The 27,440-nt window shown below is 44.8% G+C and overlaps 1 protein-coding gene across 4 annotated transcripts; it reads left to right on the forward strand.

The window, feature by feature from the left end:
- Positions 1 to 287: 287 nt before the first annotated feature.
- On the forward strand, positions 288 to 23,305 carry tsen54 (TSEN54 tRNA splicing endonuclease subunit). 4 transcript variants are annotated; one of them, XM_068057901.1, is made up of 11 exons: positions 288 to 402; positions 1,748 to 1,912; positions 2,715 to 2,778; positions 3,876 to 3,959; positions 6,261 to 6,359; positions 9,189 to 9,241; positions 11,926 to 12,033; positions 14,359 to 15,035; positions 18,732 to 18,792; positions 19,886 to 20,002; positions 21,726 to 23,305. In XM_068057901.1, the coding sequence occupies exons 1-11, from the start codon at positions 344 to 346 to the stop codon at positions 21,874 to 21,876; spliced, it is 1,638 nt and encodes a 545-aa protein (XP_067914002.1). In that variant the 5' UTR covers positions 288 to 343; the 3' UTR covers positions 21,877 to 23,305. The 4 variants fall into 4 exon arrangements, with proteins under 4 accessions (XP_067914002.1, XP_067914003.1, XP_067914004.1 ...); XM_068057902.1 differs by lacking the exon at positions 6,261 to 6,359; XM_068057903.1 differs by lacking the exon at positions 18,732 to 18,792 and having other exon boundaries at positions 21,726 to 21,853.
- Positions 23,306 to 27,440: the final 4,135 nt, after the last annotated feature.

The raw sequence follows: 27,440 nt of genomic DNA on the forward strand, positions 1-27,440 counted from the left end.
TGGGATGAACGGATTATCGCCGAGCACTCGGACCTGGTGGTAATTGTGGGTTGAATGGACACTTGATGGGTGTTAGGACCCAGCCGTAACTCTGGAATGGACGGATCCTCAGTGGGCGCTAGGACCCAGCTGTAATTCCGGGCTGAACGGACACTCAGTGGGCGCTAGGACCCAGCTGTAATTCCGGGCTGAACGGACACACAGTGGGCGCTAGGACCCAGCTGTAATTCCGGGCTGAACGGACACTCAGTGGGCGCTAGGACCCAGCTGTAATTCCGGGCTGAACGGACACACAGTGGGCGCTAGGACCCGGGCTGGTTCCGGCTTCTTCCTTGTGCTGCAAATGGAGGTGGATGAGGAGCGGGTGTCGAGCGTAGAAAGCCGGAGCGGCCGGGTGCTGAGGTGAAGGTCCGGGGGCCACGGGCAGGGGGACCGGGAGAGAGGAGAGCAGCGCCGGGCTGGGGACTGCATGTGTATCCGATGCTGGATAAGGGGGTGCTGGGCCTGGGGACTCCTCCAGCTCGGACCCGGGAAAGGAGAGTTCGAGCCAGGCCTGAGCTCCCGGGGATTCCCGGGCCGGACTGGACTCTACTTAAAAGGGCAACTAAACCCTGCCAGCTGCGAATGGGCCCCACAGGTGGACCTCTGGGTGGTTGTGATATTGGGGAAGCAGTTGCTAGGTAGAGGGCAAGGGTGAAAAGGCAGGGGATAAGAGCTAAGGGCAGGACACCAGGATTAAAATCTGTTTATAAAGTTGTTCCGTTGCTTTACTGTCCAGGCTGCTGGAAAAGTAGATGGAGTTCCACAATTGGAAGTAAAATCTGCCTTGTTAAGTGTGGGATTTGAGATCCTGTGTCGCCAAAGCTGACCAGATGATAGTTTTCAGTCACTTTTCATTAGCAGTTATAGAAATATCAGTACCTGTCCCTCAAAGTCCTCACTGCCCAGTTTTAGCATTGGCAGAGGACAGTGACAGATGGTAAAACATCTTTGGTTTTGCAATATGTTACTCCTGAGTTTAGCTGATGAGTTTAGGGGGTTGTATTTAATCTGTGGTGTCCCTTTGAGGCTCCTGCTCAGGTGTTCCCCGTGGCGTAGTGGTGTAAATGCTGGTAATAGAGATTATAATTCTGGCGCCAGATCAGAAGAACCTAGCACTGGCTTTTGTTTTCTTGTTTTGTACATGTGATTGACAAATGCATCATACTTCCTCACTATTCTCTGACTTGGCTATAGTTAGGTTGGTATCCTGGAATTGTTTTCAAAGAACTATTTAGTTTGGTTGTTTATCTCTTAAATTGAAGAAGTCAGGAAGGAGATAGTCCAGAATGCATAATCTGATAGAAGGAATGGATATGATGAGCTATTCTTCCTCTGTCTCTTTCTCCCTCTCATTATTTCGCAAAACTGCTATGTTAGCCTTAGTTCAGGAGTCAATCGCCTTCTCTTCTCTGAGTCACAGGGTTGTGGGTTCTGGACCTGAGTAAATTAATTGGCTATGAAGTTTTGGGATCTTATAAGGACATGAAAGGTGCTACATGAATGTAACTTCTTTTGTTCTTTCATGTAACAACATATGGACCTGCTCACTCAACAAAGTGTGGGAGATAAAGACATGTTATCAGAGACTTGCAAATGAAACGGTTGCCACAAACATACTGTACACATGTCACAAAAAGGGACAAATCTATGCTTCATCAAGTAGGTGGCTAAAATCTGTAGACTTTTTCTTATGCCCCTTTTACAGCTCTGAGGAACTGTTTGCGGCACGATCCCGGGATCACAAAATTCCCCAGCGGACCCATGGCCAGAAAGACTTCATCCCGGATCATTCTGAAGAGCAGGCGGAGCAACTGCGGGTGTGTCGAGAGGAGCAGCGGCAGCTCCTGTCTGAAGAGAGAGTGGAACGACTGTAAGAACTGCTGCTAATTAATCAGAAATATTGGGGGTTGAAATTCACCTGAGCTGGAGTGGACAGCAGCTGCCAGAAGTCAGTGCTCTGCAGCACATGTGACTGGCCCACCACTTCAGTAACAGTACCTCAAACACACAGGCACGTGCTGAAAGCAGGCAGGAAAGGACCAGCAGGCGAAGCTTCTCTTTTGTGGGAGTGTAGTACAGTCTTCTCGTGTTGACATTGAGAATACACTGATCAGACTGTCCCTCAGTCTTTGGTCCATTACTAAGTGTGCTAATCTCAGTTATTTTGTGCCTTGCTTCTATGAGGGCTTACTGTTTCAACCTATTAGTAAGTCATAACTAATGCTTCTAATGCCCACTTCACATTTATATAAATATTTTAGTTCGGGTGTAAGTTAATTAAAGATTAAAACTATTCCTCTACACTGTCCCTCAAAAACTCCCAGGACAGGTACAGCATAGGTTAGGTGCAGAGTGAAGCTCTTTCTAAGTACTCCATCAAAGTAGTGCAATAACAGAAATAGCACAGATTAAATGCTGAGTCAGGCCAATTGTCGGGGGATGATACTGATCGGCAGACTTTCCCTGGACTCAGCACCAGCTAATAACTCTAGTGACAGTCGAGGGCTTAGTACAGTCTGATACTTAGACTATGGGACTTTATAAATGCAGAGGACTATTTGGTTAATAATGTGTTCTCCATTCCCTGAACCAGCAGATTTGCATTGACTATATTGCGGTGTTTTGCTTTGTGGGAAGTAGTTGCATAAAGTTTTTCTCTTCATTTCATCCAGAGGAAGTCTGATAAAAGCAGAGTGGAAACCTCAGGACAGCATAGTAGAGCTGAAATCCAATGCAGTGAGTTTCCCTTTGTTGCAGTTCCTAAAGCAGTTTGCTCTTGACAGAACCTTTAACTTCAGAGACATTTTACTTGCTTTAACCACCAGTCACACAAGTTTCAGCAAAAACAGATCCTTCCATCAGCTCATCCACCCTGTTGTGAAGCTCAGAGGAGTGGAATCACATTTGTAACAAACTCATTAACCTGTCTACATGTGATTCTATGGGACATCATTTAACAATGGTGATAAAAATAAATTGGTTAACTGTTTTAATTAACATACACAAGAAGGTGGGAAGGCATTCATTACGAACTGGCGTACAGCCCAATTTCACCTTTTTAGTGCCTCTTCTTTGTTTCACATGATAAGAATTTGATTGCCAAAACTCAAGCCCAGTATAGTGTTGTGGTGGAAACAAATTTGTTGCATTTGACCTGATGGTGCCTCTCATGAATCTGTAATCTCCACAATCTACCAGCATTTTAGTCAGCTGCGAGACTCAGCTGAAAAGTCCCATTCACCAAATCTCACCAGGGATCATTCCACCTTGCTGGTTGTGTTAGCACTCTCACCTCTGAGTCAGAACGTCATGTGTTCAAGTCCCATTCCAGAGACTTGAGCACATAATCAGGGCTGACACTCCAATGTGGAGTGCTGGATTGTCAGAGGTACCATTTTTTGGATGAGATGTTAAACCGAGGTCCCATCTTCCCTCTCAGGTGGACATAACTGACCCCACAACACTATTTAAAGCAGAGCAGGGGAATTCTCCCCCAGTGTCCTGGCTAATATTTGTAACTCAATCAACATCACTGAAACAGATGATTTCATCATTTAACTCACTGCTGTTTGTGGGAGCTTGCTGTGCGCTAATTGCTTCCTGACGCGCTTCCTATATTACAACAGTGACTCCACTTCATTGGCTGTAAAGTGCTTTGGGACATCCTGAGATAGTTATAGGCATGAAAAAATGCCAGTTCTTTCTTTCTAATGTTCAGTAACTGAAGTTCATTGCAATGATTTTATCATTGGTATTTAGTGTAACTGCAGCATGTCTCCTTTGTTGTCTGTATTGCATCTTCCCCCTCCACTTCCTTTCTTGATACTACACAGGGGAAATTCTGGCATACCATGGGACACGTGGAACATGGGAAACAACTGCTGTACCCTGAGGAAGCACTGTACCTTCTTGAGTGTGTGAGTACATAAAGCTGTAAGACCTGTTATATTAAAACAAGTGCTGTACTGAGGAATTTTAAATTCATGCTTGGGAGTTATTTGCACAATCTTTATTGCAGAAGCTAGTCAGTTCCTGAACTTTACCAGATCAGGAATGCTATCAAGTTTGATTCCAATTCTGTTTGAGAGGGCTGCAGTTTGGCCGGGAGTTGTGGTGGGTAGGAGGGGGTGGCAGTTGTTGGAATTGGTGTGGACGATGGAGGGATGTATTCGCTTCCTGCTGATTGCTACCCTGTTTATCTCTGACAGAAAGAGCGTGTGGTGTGTATGGCAAATCTCATTGGCGCTTGCTGTTTAGGCTCTCTGATGAAGAGTGACTTCTTTTGTGAGGTATTGGCAGGTGTCTGAAGTACCCCTGTAAAAGACAACACCTTTTTGGGAGAGGAAAACAAAAAAATCAGAAAATGCCTGCCCAGCGTGCAGGTTGTTTCTCGGCTTCCTCTCCTCAGACCATGTACATTGTCCTCCAGCTTTATCTTTCAGCTGTTGATGTGCACCGTCAGTGTATTCGAACAGTCTGTTTGGAGGAAGCATGATTCCCCAGGGTGAAGTTGGGCATTGCCTGTTCTCTTGTCTCCAGTGGCCTGGCCAGCTGTAAGTACACAGGTTTGAGTGACCAGTAATCTGTTGACTTAAACCTGCAGCTTTCCATCTCCCCGCTTGGTTACCTGGAACAATCGGGTCTCCCTGGGTGAGAACTTTACCTCTAGGTCTGTCCAGATGTTTGGCTGGGTGACTATCCAGAGGCCCCTGATTTAACCCCAAAGAAGAACAACCAGGCTTTGCAAAACAAACTTTCCACTTGGCCCAAGTAAATAGTTTTGAGAGGGGGGAATATATCTGAGCGTGCGATTTGTTAATTACAGACGTCAGTTATCTGGATTTGGCTGGGCCAGGAATTAAAGTCTGGAGCTTCTCCCCTATTTTCTTTTAGTTGTCCTCGGTGTTTGATACATGTGGAGGTCATGTTTAATTATTTCCAAACCAAACTATCGTGAAACGCACATCATGAAGTTTCCATTTTCCCAATACGGAGTGCTCACTCTCTCCGTTTGCGTGCTTATCACTTTCCTGCCCCCGAGGGGGAAGTGTGGACAAAGGTTTGCAAGAGAAGGCATTCAGGGTCCCTGTGAGCAAGGTTACTGCTGGGGTTTAACCAGCTGCAACTGGGCAGTTTAACAGTTAAGCTCCTTGCACCGTTAAAGACCACACCCCCCCCCCCCGGCCCCGCAGGTTGGTTGATGAATCAGCAACAGGACCCTGGATAGTAGGCCTGCCTTGACAAGTATAGAACATTAATTTTTCCCCAGGCCAGCGCCACAGTTTCTTTCAAGCTCTTTGCTGTTCTGTTTCGTGTGTATTGGGAAGTGTAAACGTAGAAATCTAGAGATGTTGCTTAGGGAAGTTATTCCAAACTTGCCAGCAGGGGCCACTTGCATGATGCGTTGAAGACTTTGAGCTTGGATTTGAACTCCTGGCGGGAGTTGTGCGTGCCAGAGCCTATGGGAAGTTGCCTTGTCCTCCACAGTGTGAGGCCCAGTGGGATTTTAACTCCTAAGCTGTGCTTACATGTGCCACATCAGTCTCCTGGCTGAAACCTCTGCAAAGAGCCAGATGGCTGGTGGGTAGGGGTGGCAATTCGGGTGCCAGGAGGGCATCACCAGCGATCTTCAGGAACACTCCCAGGTAAGTGGTCTGGAGGGTGTTGGTGGAGGGAAACAGGGGATTGCTTCTGCAGCCTCGATTCGGACTCCTGCTCATCCCAGCCTACAAGGAAACCAAGAAAAAAATTTACTTGACTTTTTTGGCCTCTTGTGATATTGCTTCTGTTTGGCACCAGGTTGGCCTGGTGGGGAATCCATGACTACTTCACTCACATACCTTGGGTTAGAATTGCAGTAACCCCCTCCCGTAGATGTCATCAGAATTCGATCTGCAAATTCAAAGAAGGACCCTATTGCTGTCCAATACCTGTCCCCCTCGGATATTCAAAAAGAGCATGTTAAAATTCCAACCTGTGGACAGGCAGCGGGTTAGTCGCTGCGACCAGTTTAACTGCCCGCTGTGCATGGAGGATTAAAATTGCCCCTTTACTTTATATTGTAGTTTTGAGTCCATCTGGCCCTTGTGTATAAGAAGCGTCTTCTCATCCTGCCATTATACTAAACTAACGCTAAAGTTACCTGTTTTCTATAGTTACTTTATCTATAAGGCCTCCTGTTTGTGTAAATACTTAACTGCAGTTTACCTGCCTTCCAGGGGACCATTCAGATATATTACAGAGAGCTGCCACTGTCCATTCAGGAATCGTACGAGATTTTACTGTCTGCTAGAACCATTCCATTGGAACAGTACCAGGTACTGGAAGTGACCTGATTTCTAACACTAACTTTGGGTTATGGGTGTATCTGATTCCACGGTGGACAATACAACGAGCCCTGTCAGCCAGAGTGCCCAACTCAAATCATCTGCGGCATCAGCTGATTTCTTTTTTTGTGCCATTGATTTTTTTAGTCCAAGTACTAGACCAGTAGCTGTCGGTGTGAAAGAATTGCAGTGCAGGGCGGAGCCTTGTAATGCAGGGCTCTTCTGACTCTAAGCGGCACTCTGACTGATACCATTTCCCCCACTGCACATTTTCCATTATGAGCACTGTTACGGACAGGTGGAAAGGGGTGTGGGTTGTTCCCACTGTTCACCTCCCAGCTGACTGCAATCGTGTTTTGTTTAAAATGATGCTTTAGCCCTGTGTGCCTTTAGGGTCAAATAAACAGACAAAAGACAGGTTTTCTCATGGGTTTAAAAAAAAGATTTATTTTTAAACAAATCCCAAAATGATCGCAACTTCAGTCTCGCACCCATTCACCCACACAAACGTATACAAGAATAGATAGGTAGATAGAAAAGGTTCAGAGGTAGTTTAACTTCCTAAGTGAGGTAAGTGTTCATGGTTTACAGAAGATTATTGAGTCTTCTGGGGAGGAAAAGTCTTTTAAAAAAAATTTGCAGACCTGATTACTCGCAGTCTTGAACTTGCGGAGGTATTGTAGAGTTCCAGTGGTTGTAATATAGCCAAAGCTGGTGGTGTGTAGTTTGTAACCGACACAGATGGTTAGTCTCAAAGACACTTTCTGATGTCTCTGCTGTGGTGGCTGTTCTTGTTCAGCAGAGTTCTTTGTTTTGCCTGCTGGATCCTTCTCACAGGCTTTCTGTCTTGTTGGCTTGATCTCTCCTTTCTCTCTCCAGAGAGCTACCTTTTACGGTAAAAATCTCTCTCATTAGCTTCTGTTAGGAGATGCAAGGCCCTCTCCCCTGTTGTGACCACACAATGGGCCAAGCTATAATTGTGGCCATCAGTTGAATTGTTTTGATGGGAATCATTCTGTTATGATGTTGCTGCTTCACACTTTTCATCTTGATATAGCCATGAGCCAGGCAGTCTCCAGCATCCCCTGCTAATCTAGTCATGTTGATCAGAGTCATTAATATGTTATAGCTCCTTTCACTTTCAAAGGGGTTCTCCCCAGAGCTATTTCAGACAAGGTTAACGAGCATTGTCCTTACAGACGAGTTCGTAGATTTCCAGTAGCCGAGGGCTCACATGGCCACTACTCCATTTTTACTGTGTATAAGTATCTATGTTCTTGTGATTGTGTTTAGCAGTTGGCTTTTTAAGTTCATAATTATTTGATTTCATTGTTTATTTCATCACAGTTTCTTCCGTGCACGACAGCAGACATCAAAGCAATGCAAATAGATATTCCTCTGGTAGCAAAAAGAGTGCAGTGCAGCATTTCAGCTTACTGCAGAGGTCCCATTGGCACTTTGAACAGTACCTGCACAAATAAACCATTACTCACCACACACCACCAACACTCACCCTCACATTGAGGCTGAGCTGTGCTCAATCACTTTATTTTGAGAAATGATAAAGATTTTGTTCTGCTGTTGAGAAGTATGATAAAACAGACTGCGTTTACTCCTTGCTAGGTACAGCTTGGTGGCCCTTATTCTTGTGTATAAAATAAAAACAGAAAGTGCTGGAAATGCTCAGCAGGTCTGGCAGCATCTGTGGAGAGAGAAACAGAGTTCTGGAGAAGAGTCATATCCGACTCGAAATGTCAACTCTTTTTCTCTCTCCACAGATGCTGCCAGACCTGCTGAGCATTTTCAGCACTTTCTGTATTTATTTCAGATTTCCAGCATCCGCAGTATTTGGCTATTATCATTCTTGTGTGTTGACTGTGAGTGTCAAAAGGCTATTTGAGTGTGGGGAGCGTCACCGTTCAGTTTGCTTGTGTCCTCACCCAGTGTCCTCATTCACAGGAATCACTGACTGTGATTAGGAGTGAGAATTCTAGTGTTTTTTTTCACTCCCCTCCCTTGCCTAAGAGTGTTGAGGCAAATTGTTAGGACCTTGACTGTTGCCCTGATTGAGATCAACAGACCTCAGCACAGACCAGGGATCGAATGTGGAGTCTAAGCAGGAGCTTTTCAACAAGTAAACTTTTTCACCTTAATGAACTTGATAGAACGATCAATTGTTTGTAAAATACTGGATAGACGTGGAGAGAGAACTAGACTGTGCATGTTAGAAACATTTAACTAATTTCCACAAGAAAATCCTCCCACTCCCTTAGACCAGCCACGGCACTGAGAGATTTTAGTTAATGTGGTGTGAGAGATACAGGTGTAGATTTGATGCCAGTCAATGAAAGAAGTGACCTCTTCTTTTATTAACCGAACAGCATTACCGATTAATGAATGTACCTGCTTTGGAGATACTGACAACAACTTGAGTTAAAATCCTTCTGTTTACATTTAGATTTTGCACAAAGAAATTAGTCCTTGGAATATTTATCCATCTGCTTTGGTGGGATTTGTCACAGCTTCTGATGTTTGTTTAATCCTTTTTTACGTAACACTGGCTGGACATCTGGCAGCATCTGAGTTGCATTTCAGGTCGATACCTTTCGTTGGAACTGGAAAAAGTTAGGGACGAAAGGTCATCGATCTGAAATATTAATTCTGTTTCTCTGTCCCCGGATACTGCCAGACCTGCTGAGGGTTTCCAGCACTTTCTGTTTATATTTCAGATTTCCAGCATCCACAGTATTCTTCTTTTGTGCTGGTTGGAGCTGCTGTTTTGCGATATTCTCTCAAACATTTTTTTCTTTGTTTCTGAAGGTTTACAGCCACTTGAAAAGACTGGGTTATGTTATTATGCGGTTCGATCCCAGGTAAAGGACTTTCTCTGTCAGCATGTCTTTTTCATGCTTGAACTATGCTCCTTTATGTACCTCCCTCACTCACGCTCTTTCTCGCACACACCCTCTCTTCCAAACCTTTGTGACATTATCACAGAAATTTAAATAGAAACTGTGTTGTAAGTGGAGGGTGCACTAACAAAAGCAGGGGAGTTCTCCCCAAGTGTTCTCGGCCAATATTTATCCTTCACCCTCGCGTAAACAGATAGAACATAGAACATAGAAAAATACAGCACAGAACAGGCCCTTCGGCCCACGACGTTGTGCCGATCCTTTGTCCTCTGTCAAGGACAATTTAATCTATACCCCATCATTCTCCTTTATCCATATACCTATCTAAAAGCCGTTTGAAAGTCCCTAAAGTTTCTGACTCAACAACTTCCCCAGGCAAGGCATTCCATGCCCCGACCACTCTCTGGGTAAAGAACCTTCCCCTGACATCCCCCTTATATCTCCCACCCTTCACCTTAAATTTATGACCCCTTGTAACGCTTTGCTCCACCCGGGGAAAAAGTTTCTGACTGTCTACCCTATCTATTCCCCTGATCATCTTATAAACCTCTATCATGTCACCCCTCATCCTTCTCCGTTCTAATGAGAAGAGGCCTAGAATGTTCAGCCTTTCCTCGTAAGACTTATTCTCCATTCCAGGCAACATCCTGGTAAATCTCCTCTGCACCCTCTCCAAGGCCTCCACATCCTTCCTAAAATGAGGCGACCAGAACTGCACACAGTACTCCAAATGAGGCCTTACCAAGGTCCTGTACAGCTGCATCATCACCTCACGGCTCTTAAATTCAATCCCTCTGCTAATGAACGCTAACACCCCATATGCCTTCTTCACAGCCCTATCCACTTGAGTTGCAACTTTCAACGATCTATGCACATAGACCCCAAGGTCTCTCTGCTCCTCCACATGCCCAAGAACCCTACCGTTAACCCAGTATTTTGCATTCGTGTTTGTCCTTCCAAAATGGACGACCTCACACTTTTCAGGGTTAAACTCCATCTGCCACTTTTCAGCCCAGCACTGCAACCTATCCAAGTCCCTTTGCAGACGACAATAGCCCTCCTCGGTATCCACAACTCCACCAACCTTTGTATCATCTGCAAATTTACTGACCCACCCTTCGACTTCCTCATCCAAGTCGTTAATAAAAATCACAAACAGGAGAGGACCCAGAACTGATCCCTGCGGCACGCCACTGGTAACTGGGCTCCAGGCTGAGTATTTACCATCTAAGACCACTCTCTGCCTTCTATCAGTTAGCCAATTCTTAATCCAACTGGCCACATTCCCCACTATCCCATGCCTCCTGACTTTCTCCATAAGTCTACCATGGGGGACCTTATCAAATGCCTTACTAAAATCCATGTACACCACATCCACTGGTTTACCCTCATCCACTTGCTTGGTCACCTGCTCAAAGAATTCAATCAGGCTTGTGAGGCAAGACCTACCCCTCACAAAACCGTGCTGACTGTCCCGAATCAAGCAGTGTCTTTCCAGATGCTCAGAAATCCTATCCCTCAGCACCTTTTCCATCAACTTGCCTACCACCGAAGTAAGACTAACTGGCCTGTAATTCCCAGGGTTGTTCCTATTCCCTTTCTTGAACAGGGGCACAACATTTGCCACCCTCCAATCACCTGGTACCACCCCCGTCAGCAGAGAAGATGAAAAGATCATTGCCAGCGGCTCTGCAATTTCATCCCTTGCTTCCCATAACATCCTTGGATATACCCCGTCAGGCCCGGGAGACTTGTCTATCTTCAAGTTATTCAAAAACCCCAACACATCTTCCCTCCTAACGAGCACTTCCTCGAGCTTACCAGTCTGTTTCACACCGTCCTCTTCAGTAATACACCCCTTCTCATTCGTAAATACCGAAGAGAAGTACTCATTCAAAACCTCACTTATCTCTTCCGGCTCAACACACAGTCTCCCGCTATTGTCCTTGACCGGACCTACGGTCCCCCTAGTCATCCTCATATTTCTGACATACGCGTAAAAGGCCTTGGGGTTTTCTTTTATCCTACCCGCCAAGCATTTTTCATGCCCTCTCTTAGCTCTCCTAATCCCTTTCTTCAGATCCTTCCTGGCCATCTTGTATCCCTCCAGAGCTATGCCTGTGCCCTTTTTCCTCAACTTTATATACGCATCCTTCTTCTTCCTAACAAGACTCTCAACCTCTCTTGTCAACCACGGTTCCCTCACATGACCATCCCTTCCCTGTCTGACAGGGACATGCTTATCAATGGCCCCTACTATCTGCTCCTTGAAAAAGTTCCACATTTCGACCGTGCCCTTCCCTGCCAGCATATGCTCCCAACTTATGCTCCTCAGTTCCTGCCTGACAGCATCATATCTACCCTTCCCCCAATTGTAAACCTTGCCCTGTTGCACATACCTATCCCTCTCCATTACCACAGTGAATGCTACAGAATTGTGATCACTATCTCCAAAGTGCTCGCCCACCAACAGCTCTATCAGATGATCAGGTCATTATCACATTGCTGTTTTTGGGACCTTGCTTTGTGCAAATTGGCTGACGCTTTTCCTACATTACAACATGATTACACCTCAAAAGTACTTCATTGGTTATAAAATGCTTTGACGTTGTGAAGGATGCTATATAAATGAAAGTTTTTTTTAGTACCATTTTCAGTTCCTACGAGCGAAAGCTACATCTGGATACTTCTCGCAGTGACATGGAAAAGCACCACCGTAAGAGGAAGAGGAGTCACAGCCAGCATGGTGCAAGGTACACATTGGGGCAAGGGCTGGGAGGTAGGGTATTGAACAGGCGTTTCAATAATGATACTGCTTTTTAAAATGGGTCACCAGATGAGGATAGTTTCACAAGGGCCAGAATGGCAGTCAGCTGGCTTACCATTCTAGACTTCCTTTGCTGGTTGCATTTTGTGGGCTAGAAGTCAAGGATGTCGATACTGGGCAGTGGAAGGTTTGTTCTAGTTTTATCACTCAGTGTCAGCATCAGGCTCTTGCAGGCCAGGTGCAGTATGGCTGCAAAGCAAAGCTCGCTGCTATGCCAGAAAAGTGCCCTTTCATCCCAGACCACAAACTACAATGCACTCCCTACTGCATTGTAAGAAGTATCGGAAACATGGGAATGGGCGTAAGAAGTTTGGAAATGACAGCACAGGAGAGTCATTAACCTTGTGTGAGTGCTGCGTGAATTCTTCCTGTTTGCCATCTTTAGACTTGGCTGCTGACTGTTTGTCTCACTCTGGAAAGTGTTTTGCAATAAAAGTCATCAAATGACTTTGCTGAGTTAAATAGGGCATTCTAAGGTATTCTCCTGATTTGGTGACTAGAATCATTGTTATGCCAGCCTTCTGACTGATTGGTACCATTTTTTGTCATTGGTAGATAGGAGCAGCTTTATCCCAGTCAGTCACATTTGCCTGGGAGCATGTAACATATTTTCCTAACCATTGCAATGGAGACCTCCGCACTCTTGGACTAGAGTGATAAAAATCAACAGACGTTCCTCTCCTGACCGCTATCTATGCCACCGCTTTCTCCCCACCCCCCCCACTCCCACCCCCCACCCATTCTCTGCGGGTATGATGAGCTTCATTGGTGAATAGCCTGCCAAAACTTACTATCGCTGCTCAGTCACAAAACATGGGCACCAGGTGAGTATCCCAGCGAGTACACCAGAGCAGGGAAAAAAAATCTATTAACTGCTGCTGCTTCTCCTGCTGTTCTCTTGACTTTTGAAGTTTGTGTACAGACGGAGTTCTTCAGCTGTGCGTGGTCTGGCAGGAGTTAGCGCAGCTGGTGGTTGCGTGAGTTCAGCTTTTCAAACAGTCAGATTCAGTAACTGGTCTTTGCAAAAAAAAAAAAAATTTCCCCTCCCATTTCCCCAACCCCCTCCCCCGTTACCAAGCCACTGATTTGCCATCGGCACAAATTCTTCTTGTTTTGCAGACCACATTTTGGAATCTTTCATCCTCATGTGTTTTGTACTGATGGAGACACTCCCTTCCTCTCTCAAGCAAGCAGTTGAGTCAGCCTGGGCTACAGGCCAGTCCTCTTTAAGTGAGCAAGATTGGTGCGTAACATTGAAATCTTGCTTAAAAAAACAAACACGCCCCAACGCTTTGATATCCTGCTGTTGTTTGATGTGGCCGTTCCCTTCAGAAGCTCCACTGATAAGTTAGTGATCCTGAAGGGTGACCTGCTCACTCCCAGTAAGATAAAGAATATTTCATTACTAAATGTGCCGGACAGACCCTCGTTCCGTTGATCAGGACCTTTCTTGTGTAGGTCTTAACTTTGGGTGGCATTTCTTACCGCAGGGCAGAAACGTTTTGTTCCATTGAGTTACAAATTGCCTGAAAGCACATTCACTCAAAGGATATAGGTACACAATGCACTTCTCTTAACTTTCAGACTATTCTGAGTGCCCATCGGTGTCCCAGTTAGTTCAGCAAATGCTGGAATCAACAGTTCAAAGGATTGAAACTTTGAACTAATCTGATCTTGTCCTGGGAAAAGTTGGGAAGTGAGTTCCACCTTTTATATGAACCTTCTAGTGCCTTTCTGCTCATTTGATTGGGGCCTGTCTTCCTGTTTCTTTGCTTCACAAACTGCAGCTAATCCAGAATTCTACAGTCTGAGTGATCTTGTGTACAAACGCCTGCATTCCCATCAATCCCAAGCTCCAAAGTATGTTCTGTGCTGTTCAAGCACCCACATTCCTGTCTTTACCAATCTCTGGGGACTGTGCCATACAAAGACCCAAACTTCAGGGCCTTTCTCCTATAACTATTCATACTCCCCTCCATACTAGGCTCTAGGACCTCCCCTATACAGTAACCCATAAGAGGGTTGTGAGAAGAGCTATTGATATTGCTAACCTTCCTTCTGTTAGCTGAGATTGACACTGTTACCACCTTGGGCCAAAGGAGTCATCAGATAAGACTGGTATTAGAAGTTTGGTATGCTAATTTGAGACTGTAGCCGCTGTATGTTTGCTTATTGTTTCTGTTGTATATTCCTTTTTTTTTGGATAAATATTATGTTAATCCAGGAACTTTTTTGAAACAAACTCTTTCAGATCCAAGAAAAGCCACTCTGACTGGCCTGCAGGGAGAGAGACTGCCTGCAATATTACTGAAGGAGAGCAGCAGTGCAAGGTCGATCAGCAGGATGCCACATGCAAGGCCCTGGAGAAGGACGTTGCTAAACCGGCTCTTGAGCCCCAACAAACCAAAGCAGACAAATTGCAAGAGAGTGAAGAAAGGCCTTCGGGCATCAGTGGGCAACAGGCTGAGCAGGAATGGATGAGCTCATCCCAAGTGTCTGGGAGCTCCATCGCACCTTCCCCTGGGAGCCCAAGGAAGGGTTCGGAGCTCATCAGGAAACCCAGGTGGGACTTTAGCAAGATAAAATTCCCCAATGTCGGACGCGACTGCCCGCAGACCAAGCTTGCAGCACTTGATCCAATGCTCCTGCCGTTAAACGTACTGGGCCGAGCCTCTGACGAAGCTATTTGGCAGCAGAAAATAAACCTGAGGCATGAAAAGTTGTCCCGGAGAGAACGGGAGAGGATGAAGAGAGAAAGCAGGTACAAAGTCGACATCAATAGGGACAAGAGCGTGAGGCAGTGTGCCAACTGGAGGGAATACAAGGAGCTGCTCAGGTGGAAGCGTGCCAGGAATAAAAAGTTGCCCGCCCACCTGTGGAAGGATAAGGTGCAGCCACTTCTTAAACCAGGCCAAATCAGCTCACCAGGTAAGAGGGAGGAAATCTGGGTCATTTGGTAATGCTGTGTCTGCAGAACTCGGACCTGGGTTTCCACAGGGGAGGGGATCTTGTCAGAGAGGTGCAGCACAGAAACAGGCCCTTAGGCCCACCGAGTCTGTGCCGACCAACAGCCACCCATTTTTACTAATCCTACATTAATCCCATATTCCCTACCACATCCCCACCATTCTCCTACCACCTACCTACACTAGGGGCAATTTACAATGGCCAATTTACCTATCAACCCACTGTGGCAGGAAACCGGAGCACCCGGCGGAAACCCACGCAGTCACAGGGTGAACTTGCAAACTCCGCACAGGCAGTACCTTGAACCGAACCCGGGTCGCTGGAGCTGTGAGGCTGCGGTGCTAACCACCGCGACACTATGCCGCTTTAATGCCGGCTTGATATCGATGGCCCAATCCCGGAGAAAGTACGTGCTGACACCATTTCTCTCTGGGAATACACCAATGTTTCAACAAGAGATCAGAACAACTGCCAGCAGAGATTCAGGGATCCCTGTCTTTAGAACAAATACATGAGCCTATCCGATAATGTCCCTTGAATGCTTCGCAATTGTTCTTCGTACTGTTAAGTTGGTGATTTCTTCAGGCCTTCCAAAACCATTTTGAAAAGGAAGAATTGTAATAATATAGTTAACTGGCGGCATACGTCTTGTAACAAAGCCTCTCTCTTCTATTATTTTATTGATTTTCCGATTTAGAGAGATTCAAAGTGAAATTTTAAAAAAGTGAATGTAGAATAGCTTTTGTAAAATTGTGTTCCCCCTTTCTCCTCCCCTGAAAGACTTGTATTCATATAGCATCTTTCAGGAGCTCAGAACATCCCAAACTATTTTACAGTTAATGAGGTACTTTTCAAGTGTAGTCACTGTTGCATTGTAGGAAATGCAGCAGTTGATTTGCTCACAGCAAGCTCCCACAAGCAGCAATCGGGTAATCTAATCACCTGTTTTAATGAGGTTGGTTGAGAGATAAATATTGAGTAGCAGACCAGGGACATCTTCCCTGCTCTGCTTCAAACCAGTGCCATGGGATCTTTTGCATCCACCTGAGAGGGCAGATTGGATCTCAATTTAACGACTCATCCGAAAGACTGCACCTCCGACAGTACTCTCTCAGTACTGTGCTGGAGTGTCACTCTAGATTATAGGCTGAAGTCTCTGAGTAGGACCTTAATCTACAACCTTGTGACTCAGATGAGAGTGTTGCCATGGAACCACAGCTTGCACTGAAGGTGCTGATTCATGCTGGAGTAAGTTTCTTGGGCACTGGTGCCTTGCCTCAATGACCATTTATTTTTGGACCATTTTAATTTTTGTGAACAAGCCCCAGCCAAGATGGTTGCCAAGCAACTTCCTCCCAGGTCTCTGTTAGCGCTGCGCTGTACAGCAAAGAATTGTGGGAGAATGGTCCTGGAACTGAATTAATCTGCAATTTCACTCTCTTCCTGTGTGACCAGGTACTTTTCAAGAGAGGAATTCCAACAGTGTATGGGCTGACTTTTCCTGGTTCCGAGGAGGCGGGTTTGGAGATGGAGAGGACAGGAAAGTAGCGGGAGCCTCTGTTGGGACTGCTGCCCTGTGCTGTCCCACCTCCAGGCAAGTTTCCCAGGGGTGGCCTGCCACAGGAATCGGCAACCCACTCCATGGAGATGACAGCCAATCAAGGCAATTAAGGTCCCACTTAAGGACCATTTTCCCACACTGATGGAATTTTCCCAGCATTGCATGGGCCTCTGCCTGAGTCTGGAGCCCGGCAATGATTTGGAGGCGGCGGAGATTGCTGTCCACGTCCCTATGACGGAGCCGCAAGGCTGACCGGCTACAGCCACAACCAAAATCATTCTTGTGCTGGGTTTCCCCCTCCACACTAATGGCCCTAACATCTCTGGGCCTTCTTCGTCATGGCACCTACTGCAGCCTTTCAAGAGTGGCTTTGTTTTGAAGCACCCTAGCATTCGCCTTTTGCCTCAGCAACACCACCTCTCCGAGTGGGGCTCCAGATCAGCTAGTCCCGCAGGCCGTCCCATTGGGTCTCCTGCATCAATGTTTTGTCTATTGGCCTTAATTGGATGGCGAATGCAGAGGTGCCCAATTAGGAGGCCGCCTCATGTAACGTTGCACTGGCGGGTGCGCTGCTGAAATGCACAGGCTTAGGACCCGCATATGGTCTCAACATCGAGTTCCCAATGCCTGAGGGGAAAATTCCATGCTTTATGTCTATTGTTGGTATTCCATTACCACAGTGATTGTCAATGCAGAATGTGGTGTGGCCACGTTCTGAGTTTTATGCCTGAAAGCAAACTGGTTTCTTTTAAACTATCAACTTGACACAAATGGTAGCACCTGACCTCTACTTCAGTACTTGAACCCACAACTTTCTGAAGGAGTGCTACATTGTTAAAGGTGCTTTTGAAGATGTGACATTAAACCAGCTTTACTCTGTGCTGTGATTGAAAAGTTATAATTGTAAAACAGGGTTGCTGTTCTGGAAGGATGAGGTAGCAATGGACTGAATGGCCTTTATCATCCAAACTATGTTTTGAAAACATCCCCTGCATACAGCGTCTGTTTTAAATTAATGGATTTTGATTTCCCAGGCACATTGAAAAAGCCACAACAAAACTTGATGAAGCCACTGGGAGGGAACATAACATTTCTATAATCTGAGATACATAAAATGACCATTAAGACTGCTTTGCGTGCTGTGCAGCCACATGCTACTGAAGCTCAGTCATGTGAGATATCAAAGATAACCACAGCTAAAAATCGCCAAAATATTTCTCAACCGGCTGTGTAACCCAAATTAATGCCAGTCAGAGAGCCATCATAACCCATAAAAGAATGCCAGTCAAAAGATATATTGCAGTTCTTGAGGGCGTGGTGATTGTTAGTTATGGCTCAGTTGGATATCAATGGTAGATATCTCGAGTGCTGGGATTACTCTGTGGAGATTACCTGGTCACAGTGAATGAAATTACTGTTCAAGTCCATTCTGCCACAATTCCTTGTTGTACAGCGCAGCACTGACAGAGGCCTGGGAGAAGGTTGCAAGGCTACAGTTTTATCTGGGGTGTGTTCATCATATGGAAATTTTTTTCCACAAAAATCAAGATGGAGCATAAATAAAAGTCAAGGCACCAGAGGGCTGCCGGTACCTAAGGAACTTACTGTAGCATGAATCAGCACCTTCAGTATTTGCTGTGGTTCATTTAGTAGCACTCTTGCCTCTGAGTCAGAAGGTCGTGGGATCAAGACCCACTCCAGAGACTAGAGCACAACCTCTTGGCAGTCACTGCAATGCAGTACTGAGGGGGTGCTGTACTGTAGGAGGTGCTGCCTTTCAGATGAGATGTTAAACCGAGGCCTCAACTGTCCCCTTGGGTGGAGTAAAAGATCCCACAGCACTGTTATGAAGAAGAGCAGGGCTTTTCTTCCTGGTGGCCTGGCCAATATTTAACCCTCAACCAATGTCATTTAAAACAGATTACCTCATTGCTATTTGTAGGACCTTGTGTGCAAATTGGCTTCATAACAGTGACTACACTTCATTAGTTCATTCCTTGTGAAGTTCTTTGTAACCTCCTGCGATCGTGCAAGCTGCAATATAAATATGCAAGTATTTTTCCTTATAATAATGCTATTTGCTTTCTCTCACAAAGGAGAACTTCAGCAACACATTTGCATCATGCAGTCTGCACACATCTTGGATAGAGTTGCTTGGTAGGTTGCCACTCAGCTTTACCTCTGCAACTGTGCTTCCTTACGTTCCGAGATTTATTGTATCCTATTGACACTTTAATCCTTTGACCACTGCAGTGCTACATCTTCTGGCATCGCAGTAGAAACAGCCTGGGTGCTTTTTTCGTAGTTGTGAATGGTTACAGTGCCCCATATAATCACAGTATGGTTAGGACATACCTAAAGTATTATGGATAGCTCTGGTCATCTTCACACCCCACCACAAACTCTGTGCCCGTTTCCTCCTCCAAACCAGTCACTGAACCAAACTGTTCACACAGGATGATCAGCAGCTCCAACAGGTGGCTGGTAAAGGTGCTTGAGGCTACAGGTCTGATTTGAAAAGGCTGAAAGCTGTAATGGGAAGATGGTGGGGTTGCTGTTCTGGCAGGTTAAGGTAAATGGACCGAAGGATTTTCATTCTAACCCATCTTGTGCTGAATGTTGGGAGGGATGGTGTCCATCTTCCCCATCAATGATATCAAATGATAATTAACAGTTGATTATGAGGGAAATAACAACCAGCAGCTTTTCTATGTAATGCTGCTCTATTATTATGGCTGTTTGTCATTGCTTTTTTGATGCCTTGGCTCAGTGGTAGCACTTTCACCTCTGAATCAGAAGATTGAGGTTATACGTCCCACTCAATAGACTTGACCACACAATCTCGGCTGACACTCCAGTACTGAGGGAGCTGTCTGAGGTGTCATCTTTCAGATGAGATTTTAAACTGAGGCCCCATCTGTTCTCGTAGGTGGACGCAACTGATCCCATGGCACTATTTGAAAAGCAGGGGAGTTCTCTCCAGTGTTCTGGCCAATATTTATCCCTCAGCCAACATCACTAAAAACAGATAATTAGGTCAATATCTCATTGCTGTTAGTGGGGGTCTGCTTGTGCATATTGGCTGCTGCATTTCCCTAGATTACAAGAGTGACTCCTCATCAGAAGTTCTACATTGGCTGTAAAGTGCTTTGGGATTTCCTCAGGTTGTGAAAGATGCTCTATAAATGCAGTTTCTTCTTTTTCTAATTGATTTGTGTTAGCTTATCTTTTTTCCAATTGTGTTGCTCAGGTTGCAGGAAGCCTCTGAGAAGATCAAGATCTCCTTCGATGTGTACCAGGCCGATACTGTGGCAGAATTCCGCAAAACTCAACCTGGGAAGCCCTTTTCAAGAATGTGTATTTGCAGGTATAGTACAGTGCAGTGCTGAGTTTTTGACTGTACCTCTGTGAACCCAGAACCTTGGGAATGATTGTGCTGTGTTAAAAGAAGCAACATAAATACAAATTGCTTTTTCTAAAAGCCATTAAAAAAAATTGTGTGCTGTGAGCCCACTGAAAAGCATGTCATTCAGTAGGCCAGCTGCTCCCAGGCTTCTACGAATGTGTTGTTAATCCAGTCAGCAATCAGTACATGGGATTTACCATGGTGATCTGATTTTCGCTCCCATCCCCTATTCACATATGGATTGAGGAAATGATACAGGGTTTAAAGGGTTAAATTATGAATTCCTCTGCTCCTTCCCCCGCTCTCCCCCCCCCCCCCCCCCCCACCCGCCCCAAATTTCGTGCAGGGAACTGACAGCCACCAGAAGGACCATAAATGATATTGAATCTACTTTGCAGGTCTGGCAGCATCTGTGGAAAGAGAAGCAGAGTTAACGTTTCGGGTCAGTCACCCTCCTTCGGAACTCAGTTCCGAAGAAGGGTGACTGACCCGAAACGTTAACTCTGCTTCTCTTTCCACAGATGCTGCCAGACCTGCTGAGTGATTCCAGCATTTCTTGTTTTTGTTTCAGATTTCCAGCATCCGCAGTATTTTGCTTTTATTGAATCTACTTTATTTGAGGTAAAGGCAAGCCCTTTATAAGATGTTGCAGTTGACACCTGCTGGCTATTAAAGTCACATATTGTCCAGTTCTCTTGTCCATGCTGTTAAATAGTGGTACAAATTCCTCTTCATGGTTCAGCCATTTAATATGTAATTTGTTTATTTATAAATTGGTACACTTGCCAGTAATTGAAACCAAATCCACGTCTGCCATGAGTTGTACTCCTAAATATGAAATACCCAGGACGAGTAATTTAATTAGCATCTAGAACCAAGATTCTGCATTCTAGCTTACCTTCAGACCAAAGACTGTGCCTACCTCTTGCTCAGAGCTGGGCTTCAGCCTTTGAACTAAAGTTTGGTAATGGAGAGTCTGCTTCTGGCTTAATTCCAGTTAGAAGAACAGCTAATGCTATATTTTCCCCCATTTTATTCAGAATTGAAATTCTGCTTCCTCTGAATCAGATAAATGACAGCACCAAAGGAGGCCAAATGACCCGTCGTGCCTGTGTTGGTGGTGTTCTTCATCTGCAGCTACCTAGCACTGTTTCCTTGTCCTTGTAATATCTCTCATCACATATACCTGGTGAGTTTGAAACTTAGTGTTGTGGATAGAGGCAGTGACCTCAGTCTAAAGCGCTGATTTCTCTGATTATTACAACCATATCACAATTGGATATTTTCTTTGCCGTGGTTATCACGAAACATGATGTCCTTGCTCCGCATTGAGTTTCCTAGTTCTTAATGCAACAGCTGTGGTTCAGTTGGTCGCACACTGACTTCTGAGTTAGAACGTTGTGGGTTCAATTCCAGAGACTTGAGCACAATATCTATGCTGGCACTCCAGTGCAGCACTGAGGAGTTGCTGCAATCTCAGAGGTGCCTTCTTTTGAGACAATTAAACTGATGCCCTGTCTGCCCTGTCAGGTGGATGTAACAAATAACAGTGAACACACTTCAAAGGTAATTAATTAGCTGCAACGCGCTTTGGGACAGTTGAGGTGGTGAAAGAAGCTATGTTAATGAAGTCTTTATTTGCTTTCTATCTAATGTTTTCCCCTTTGGCCTGATGTATCTGCAGCTTTGATGGGCCGGTGCCAGACCTGCGTGCTATGAAGAAGCTAGCCTTTCAGAGCGGTGAAGTTCCTGTTGTGTTTGCTGTAGTGGATAATGGAGATATCTCTTTCTACACCTTTAAGGAATTCAAACTGCCTGTGGATGTCTACCCCTGACCTTGTTGGGGGCTTGGACGGCTGGCTGTTCCATAGGCACGCACTCTCAGGGATATTCTGGACACAAACTTTGGGGTTAGCGGGCATCAGTTATAAACAAGTGTCAAAAGGGTCTTTCCTCCTATTGCCAGTGTAGAGTATTTGGTGGACCGAGCTAATTGAGTAACAAAACTATTGCTGTGATTCCAACCATTGATCACGTGTAAAGGAATTTTCAAAACAACATTTTAACCTGACAGCCTCTGTTTGAACAAAGTACTCTTGCTTTACAAGGAAACTCCACAGACCCATCCCTTACTTCCTGCTGAGAGAAAGCGTCTTCTTACCACGCTCAAAATTCTAACTGATACCGAGAAAAAGCCAATCAAGAAATGGAATTGTTTGCCTTCAGTTGCCCCACGAGCAAGAGGAAAAGCCCAAAATAAAATGGCTCGTTTTAAGTGCAAAGTTAATATTTCTGCAACCTTGTCAAGCAGCCCTTCTGTTCCATCTTCGGGTGGAGCAATCGTCATGGGGTCATGTGATAATCCTTCTCTCTCCATCAGACGTGTACAAAGATGTTTTATGAAACTGTTCAATTGTCTCCTTCCTTCCTATCTTGGCAACAATGGGACAGTTTCCACGTTAAACTACCCTGTGTGCTGCAGGATTTTCGAAGAACAATGTGCCTGCAGCTTTTACTATATTTTTAGTTTTAATGGGTGAGACTGGTTTGATAGCTACCAAGTATCAACTCAGCTGGTCAGGCACTTTGGGACGGGGGTGTGAAGAGAAGGGGAGGGAACAACATGGAGTTTCTCTTTAACTGATATTTTGGTTTTTATTGCTTTTTTTAAGATTAGTTTGAACAATAAAGTTTCATGTTTGTGGCATTCTGTGATTGAAATAAAATCACATGCCAATTAGTTACGAGAGGAGATTTTTAGAAGTGTTGTTTTTTTAACAAAAAGTAACAGGAAAAGAAAGCAGAATGTACAGATTGCTTCCCAGTAAGCAAGATTTTGTTTAATAAAGGCAGGAGGTTTAACACTGTTGAATGAATGCTGTTTAGTGAAACATCTGCGACAGCATAGAATTCTAGTTTTATATTATAGTTCAGCATAGAATTATGGTTCTATACTGATCTCCCACGCAGTGTTGACTGTCCCCAGATTCATCGGCTTCTGCTTTTTTTCTGCCTCACGAGTTGTGTGAGACACCTCCATCTCTCGCCGCCTTCCATGCATCATGTTTCACTCAATTAAATTGTATGTATGTTGACATCCACTGCAGATTTGACATGTTGACCACATAATGTTGCCAGCTTGCTTTCTCTATTTCTCCGTTCAGCTGTGTTTTATTTTATTTGCATTCTGGTATTCAGCTACAACAATACATACACCACAAATTGCCATAATACAATAAATCTGTTAATAAAAGATAGACAATGTTGTGAACTTGTACCCTTACAGTTTTGAACTTGTATCCTTTAGGGTGTTTATATTTGTTTTGAACCAAAGGCTTACCAAATCACCAACATTAACTCTTAGCCAGTGAAGAGCCAGTTGTTGCTCAGTGTTGACACTCTTGCAACTGAGACTGAAGGTTGTGGGTTCAAATCCCACTCCAGGGACTTGAACACAAAATCTAGGCTGACACCCTGGTGTGCTACTGAGGGAGTGCTACATTGTCAGAGGTGCAGTCTTAAGATGAGAGGTTAAACCAAGGCCCTGTCTGCCCTCTTAGGTGGATGTAAAAGATCCCACGGCACTATTTTGAAGAAGTGGAGGAGAGTTCTCTCCAGTGTTCTGGCAAACGTTTATCCCTCAACCAATATCACAAACAGATTGGGCCAGATGTTTGGGAGGTGGTGGGGGGTGCGGTTGTGGTGGGAGGAGGTTAATGGTGAACTGTCAACGTTCAATGTCATTACCCCTCTGAAACTGACCACAACTTCAGGATATCAGACATATGCAGATTAAAATGAAAATCCTGAAGTTGTGGTCTCTGTCACTCAAGGCTCTGATACAGGCTGCACTGTGCTGTACCCCCAGTGCCCCCCCCCCCCCGCCCCCCCTGACTGCAGAGACGGCAATCACTGAAATCAGTGAGAAATTCAACTTTCCCACTCCTGTATCACTGTTTGAAACCCCTTTAAAAAGTTACACCTTTTTCAATCAGCTGTAACTGTGTTTTCGACAGTGATGGGATTAATAACATTCGATGGACAACAGAACTGGTCCTGAAAAAATAATTTTATGATATGGAGGGCTGTTAAGTGATTAAATAGATTTTTAAAGCTAAATTTTAAAGAATATTTTAGCTTCTACCTTCACCCCATGGATGTGTCCCAATCTTTAATTTGCTCTAATTTTTTTTTAAGTGATTTTATTTTACTGCTTTTAGTTTCCTGTTTGTGTGTCTGAAAATCCTTTAATGTGATTGGCTGCTTGGACAGCCCGATGACATCACTGCTGCTCCATGCTGGGAATTCCCCAGTAAAGAATGCTACAATCAGTTGCAGTTAACACTGCACGGTGATAGGGGTAAAACCCATGCCAGAGAGACACTAGATCTCTCAGTGAGGTTTACCTCATGGTCAGCGGCCACATCCTTGCTCTGCCGCCGACTGCAAAATCCAGCCCATTATTTGGTCATTATTACATTGCTGTTTGTGGATCCTTTCTATGCACAAATTGCCTGCCTCGTTTTCTACATTACAACAGTGATTACCCTTCAATAAGTACTTAATTGGCTTTGAAATACTTTGGGAAGCCCTGAGGTTGTGAAAAGTGCTATATACCAGTTCTGAATACTGAGGAAAGTGATGCTTTACCTGAGGAGTGCAGCCAGAGCCAAGTCCATGGCACCATAGGTGGCTCCGCTGCATAGGGGGGTACAGGGAAAAGCCATAGTGATAGGTGATTCAATGGTCAGGGAACAGACAGGCATTTCTATGGCCACAGAATATGGTGTGTTGCTGCCCTGGTGCCAGGGTCAAGGATGTCACTGAGCGGCTGCAGAGCATCCTGAAGGAAGAGGGTGAGCAGTCAACAGTCATGGTCCACATCGGAACCAATGACATAGGTAGAAAGAGGGATGTGGTCCTGCAGTCAGAATTTTAGGGAGCTAGGTAAGAAATTAGCAAGCAGGACCTCAAAAGTAGTCATCTCCAGATTACTCCCAGTGCCACGCGCAAGTGAGTATAGAAATAGAAAGTTAAGACTTTCTATTGGTGGCTGGAAAGATGGTGTAGGAGGGAGGGCTTTAGATTCCTGGGACATTGGGACTGGCTGTGGGGGAGATGGGATCTGTACAGGTTGGACGGGTTGCATCTGAACAGAGCTGGGACTGATTTCCCCGCGGGATGTTTTGGTGCTGTTGGGGAAGGTTTAAACTAGTTTGGCAGGGGGATGGGGACGTGAGGGTGGACTCAATTGGGACAAAATCAGAAATGAAAATGGAAGGCAGAAAATTAATGGATGAGTCTGAAAGACAGGAAACAAAGGTTAGAAAATAAAGAGTTTGGCAGTGCTCAAGGATATCTATTTCAATGCAAGGAGTATAGCAAATGAGCTGAGGGCACAGATAGACGTGGCAGTATGATATCATAGCTATTACAGAAACATGGCTTGAGGGACAGGAATGGCAGCTCAACGGTCCTGGTTACAGCGTTTTCAGACGCGATAGGGAGGGTGATAAGAAAGGAGGGGTAGTGGCAATTTTGGTCAAGGAAACTATTACAGCTGTGAGGAGGGATGATATGTTGGAAGGTTCATCAAATGAGGCCATATGGATTGAGCTAAGGAACAAAAAAGGGGCAATCACACTGCTGAGAGTGTACTATTGACCCCCAAACAGTCAGAGGGAGATAGAAGAGCAGATATGTAGACAAATCTCTGAGAAGTGCAAGAACAATAGGACAGTAATAGGGGATTTTAACTACCCCAATATTAACTGGGATAGTTTGAGTGTGAAAGGAATTGAGGGAGCAGAATTCTTGAAGTGTATTCAGGAGAACTTTTTTGGCTAGTATGTAGCAAGTCCAACAAGAGAGGGTACAGTTTTAGACTTAGTTTTAGGAAATGAAGATGGGACAGGTGGAAGGAGTGGCAGTGGGAGAGCATTTTGGTGGTAGTAATCATAATTCAGTCAGTTTTAACATAATTATGGAAAAGGACAGATTTAGAACAGGAGTTAGAGTTCTCAATTGGGGCAAGGCCAATTTTACTAACCTGAGGAGTGATTTAGCGAAAGTGGACTGGAAACAGCTACTTGAAGATAAATCAGTGTCAGAGCAGTAGGAGGCATTCAAAGGGGAGATTCAAGGGGTTCAGAGTAAACATGTTCCCACAAACAAAAAGCGTAAGGCAGCCAAATCTAGAGCCCCATGGATGTCTCGGAGCCTCCAGGGTAAGATAAGGCAGGAAATGAAAGCTTATGTCTGACACCGAGAACTCAATACTACAGAAAGCTGAAAGGAGTATAGAAAGTGGAGCGGTGAAATCAAAAAGGAAATTAGGAAAGCAAAGAGAGAAGGCATGAAAGAATATTGGCAAGCAAAATCAAGGTGAACCCAAAGATGTTTTATCAATACATTAAGAGTAAGAGGATAATTAAGGAAAGAGCAGGGCCCATAAAAGACCAAAAGAGTAAGCTATGTGTAGGGGCGTAAGATGTTGGTATGGTTCTTAATGAATAATCTGCGTCTGTCTTCACAAAAGAGGGGGATGATGCAGATATTGAATTTAAGGAGGATGAGTGTGAAGTATTGGATGTGATAAAGATAGGGAGAGAGAAAGTATTGATGGGATTAGCATCCTTGAAAGTTGATAAATCACCAGGGCTGGATGAAATGTACCCTAGGCTGTTAAAAGAAGCAAGAGAGGAAATAGCAGAAGGTCTGAACATCATTTTCCAGTCCTCACTGGATACAGGTGTGATGCTGGAGGATTGGAGAACAGCTAATATTGTACCTCTGTTTAAAAAGGGAGTGAGGGATAGACCGAATAATTACAAGCCAATCAGTCTAACCTCAGTAGTGGGCAAATTATTGGAATCTATTCTGAGAGACAGGATAAACTGTCACTTAGAAAGGCACAGATTAATCAAGAATAGTCAGCATGGATTTGTTAAGGGAAGATCTTGTTTGACCAACTTGATCGAATTTTATGAAATAACAAGGAAGATAGATGAGGGTAGTGCAGTTGATGTTGTCTACATGGATTTTAGCAAGGCTTTGGACAAGGTCCCACATGGCAGACTGGTTAGAAAAATAAAAGCCCATGGGATCCAGGGAAATGCAGCAAGGTGGATACAAAATTGGCTCAGTGACAGGAAACAAAGGGTAATTGTTGACCGGTGTTTTTGCAACTGGAGGGTTGTTTCCAGTGGCGTTCCGCAGGGCTCAGTACTGCTTTTTGAGGTTATATATTAATGATTTGGATGTAAATGTAGGGGGCATGATCAAGACTTTTAGAGACGACACATAGATTGGCCGTGTGGTAGATAGCAAAGAGGATAGCTGTAGGCTGCAGGAAGATATTGATGTTCTGGTCAGATGAGCAGAAAAGTGGCAAATGGAA

Source organism: Heterodontus francisci, chromosome 26, assembly GCF_036365525.1.
Source record: "Heterodontus francisci isolate sHetFra1 chromosome 26, sHetFra1.hap1, whole genome shotgun sequence".
NCBI classification, from domain to species: domain Eukaryota; kingdom Metazoa; phylum Chordata; class Chondrichthyes; order Heterodontiformes; family Heterodontidae; genus Heterodontus; species Heterodontus francisci.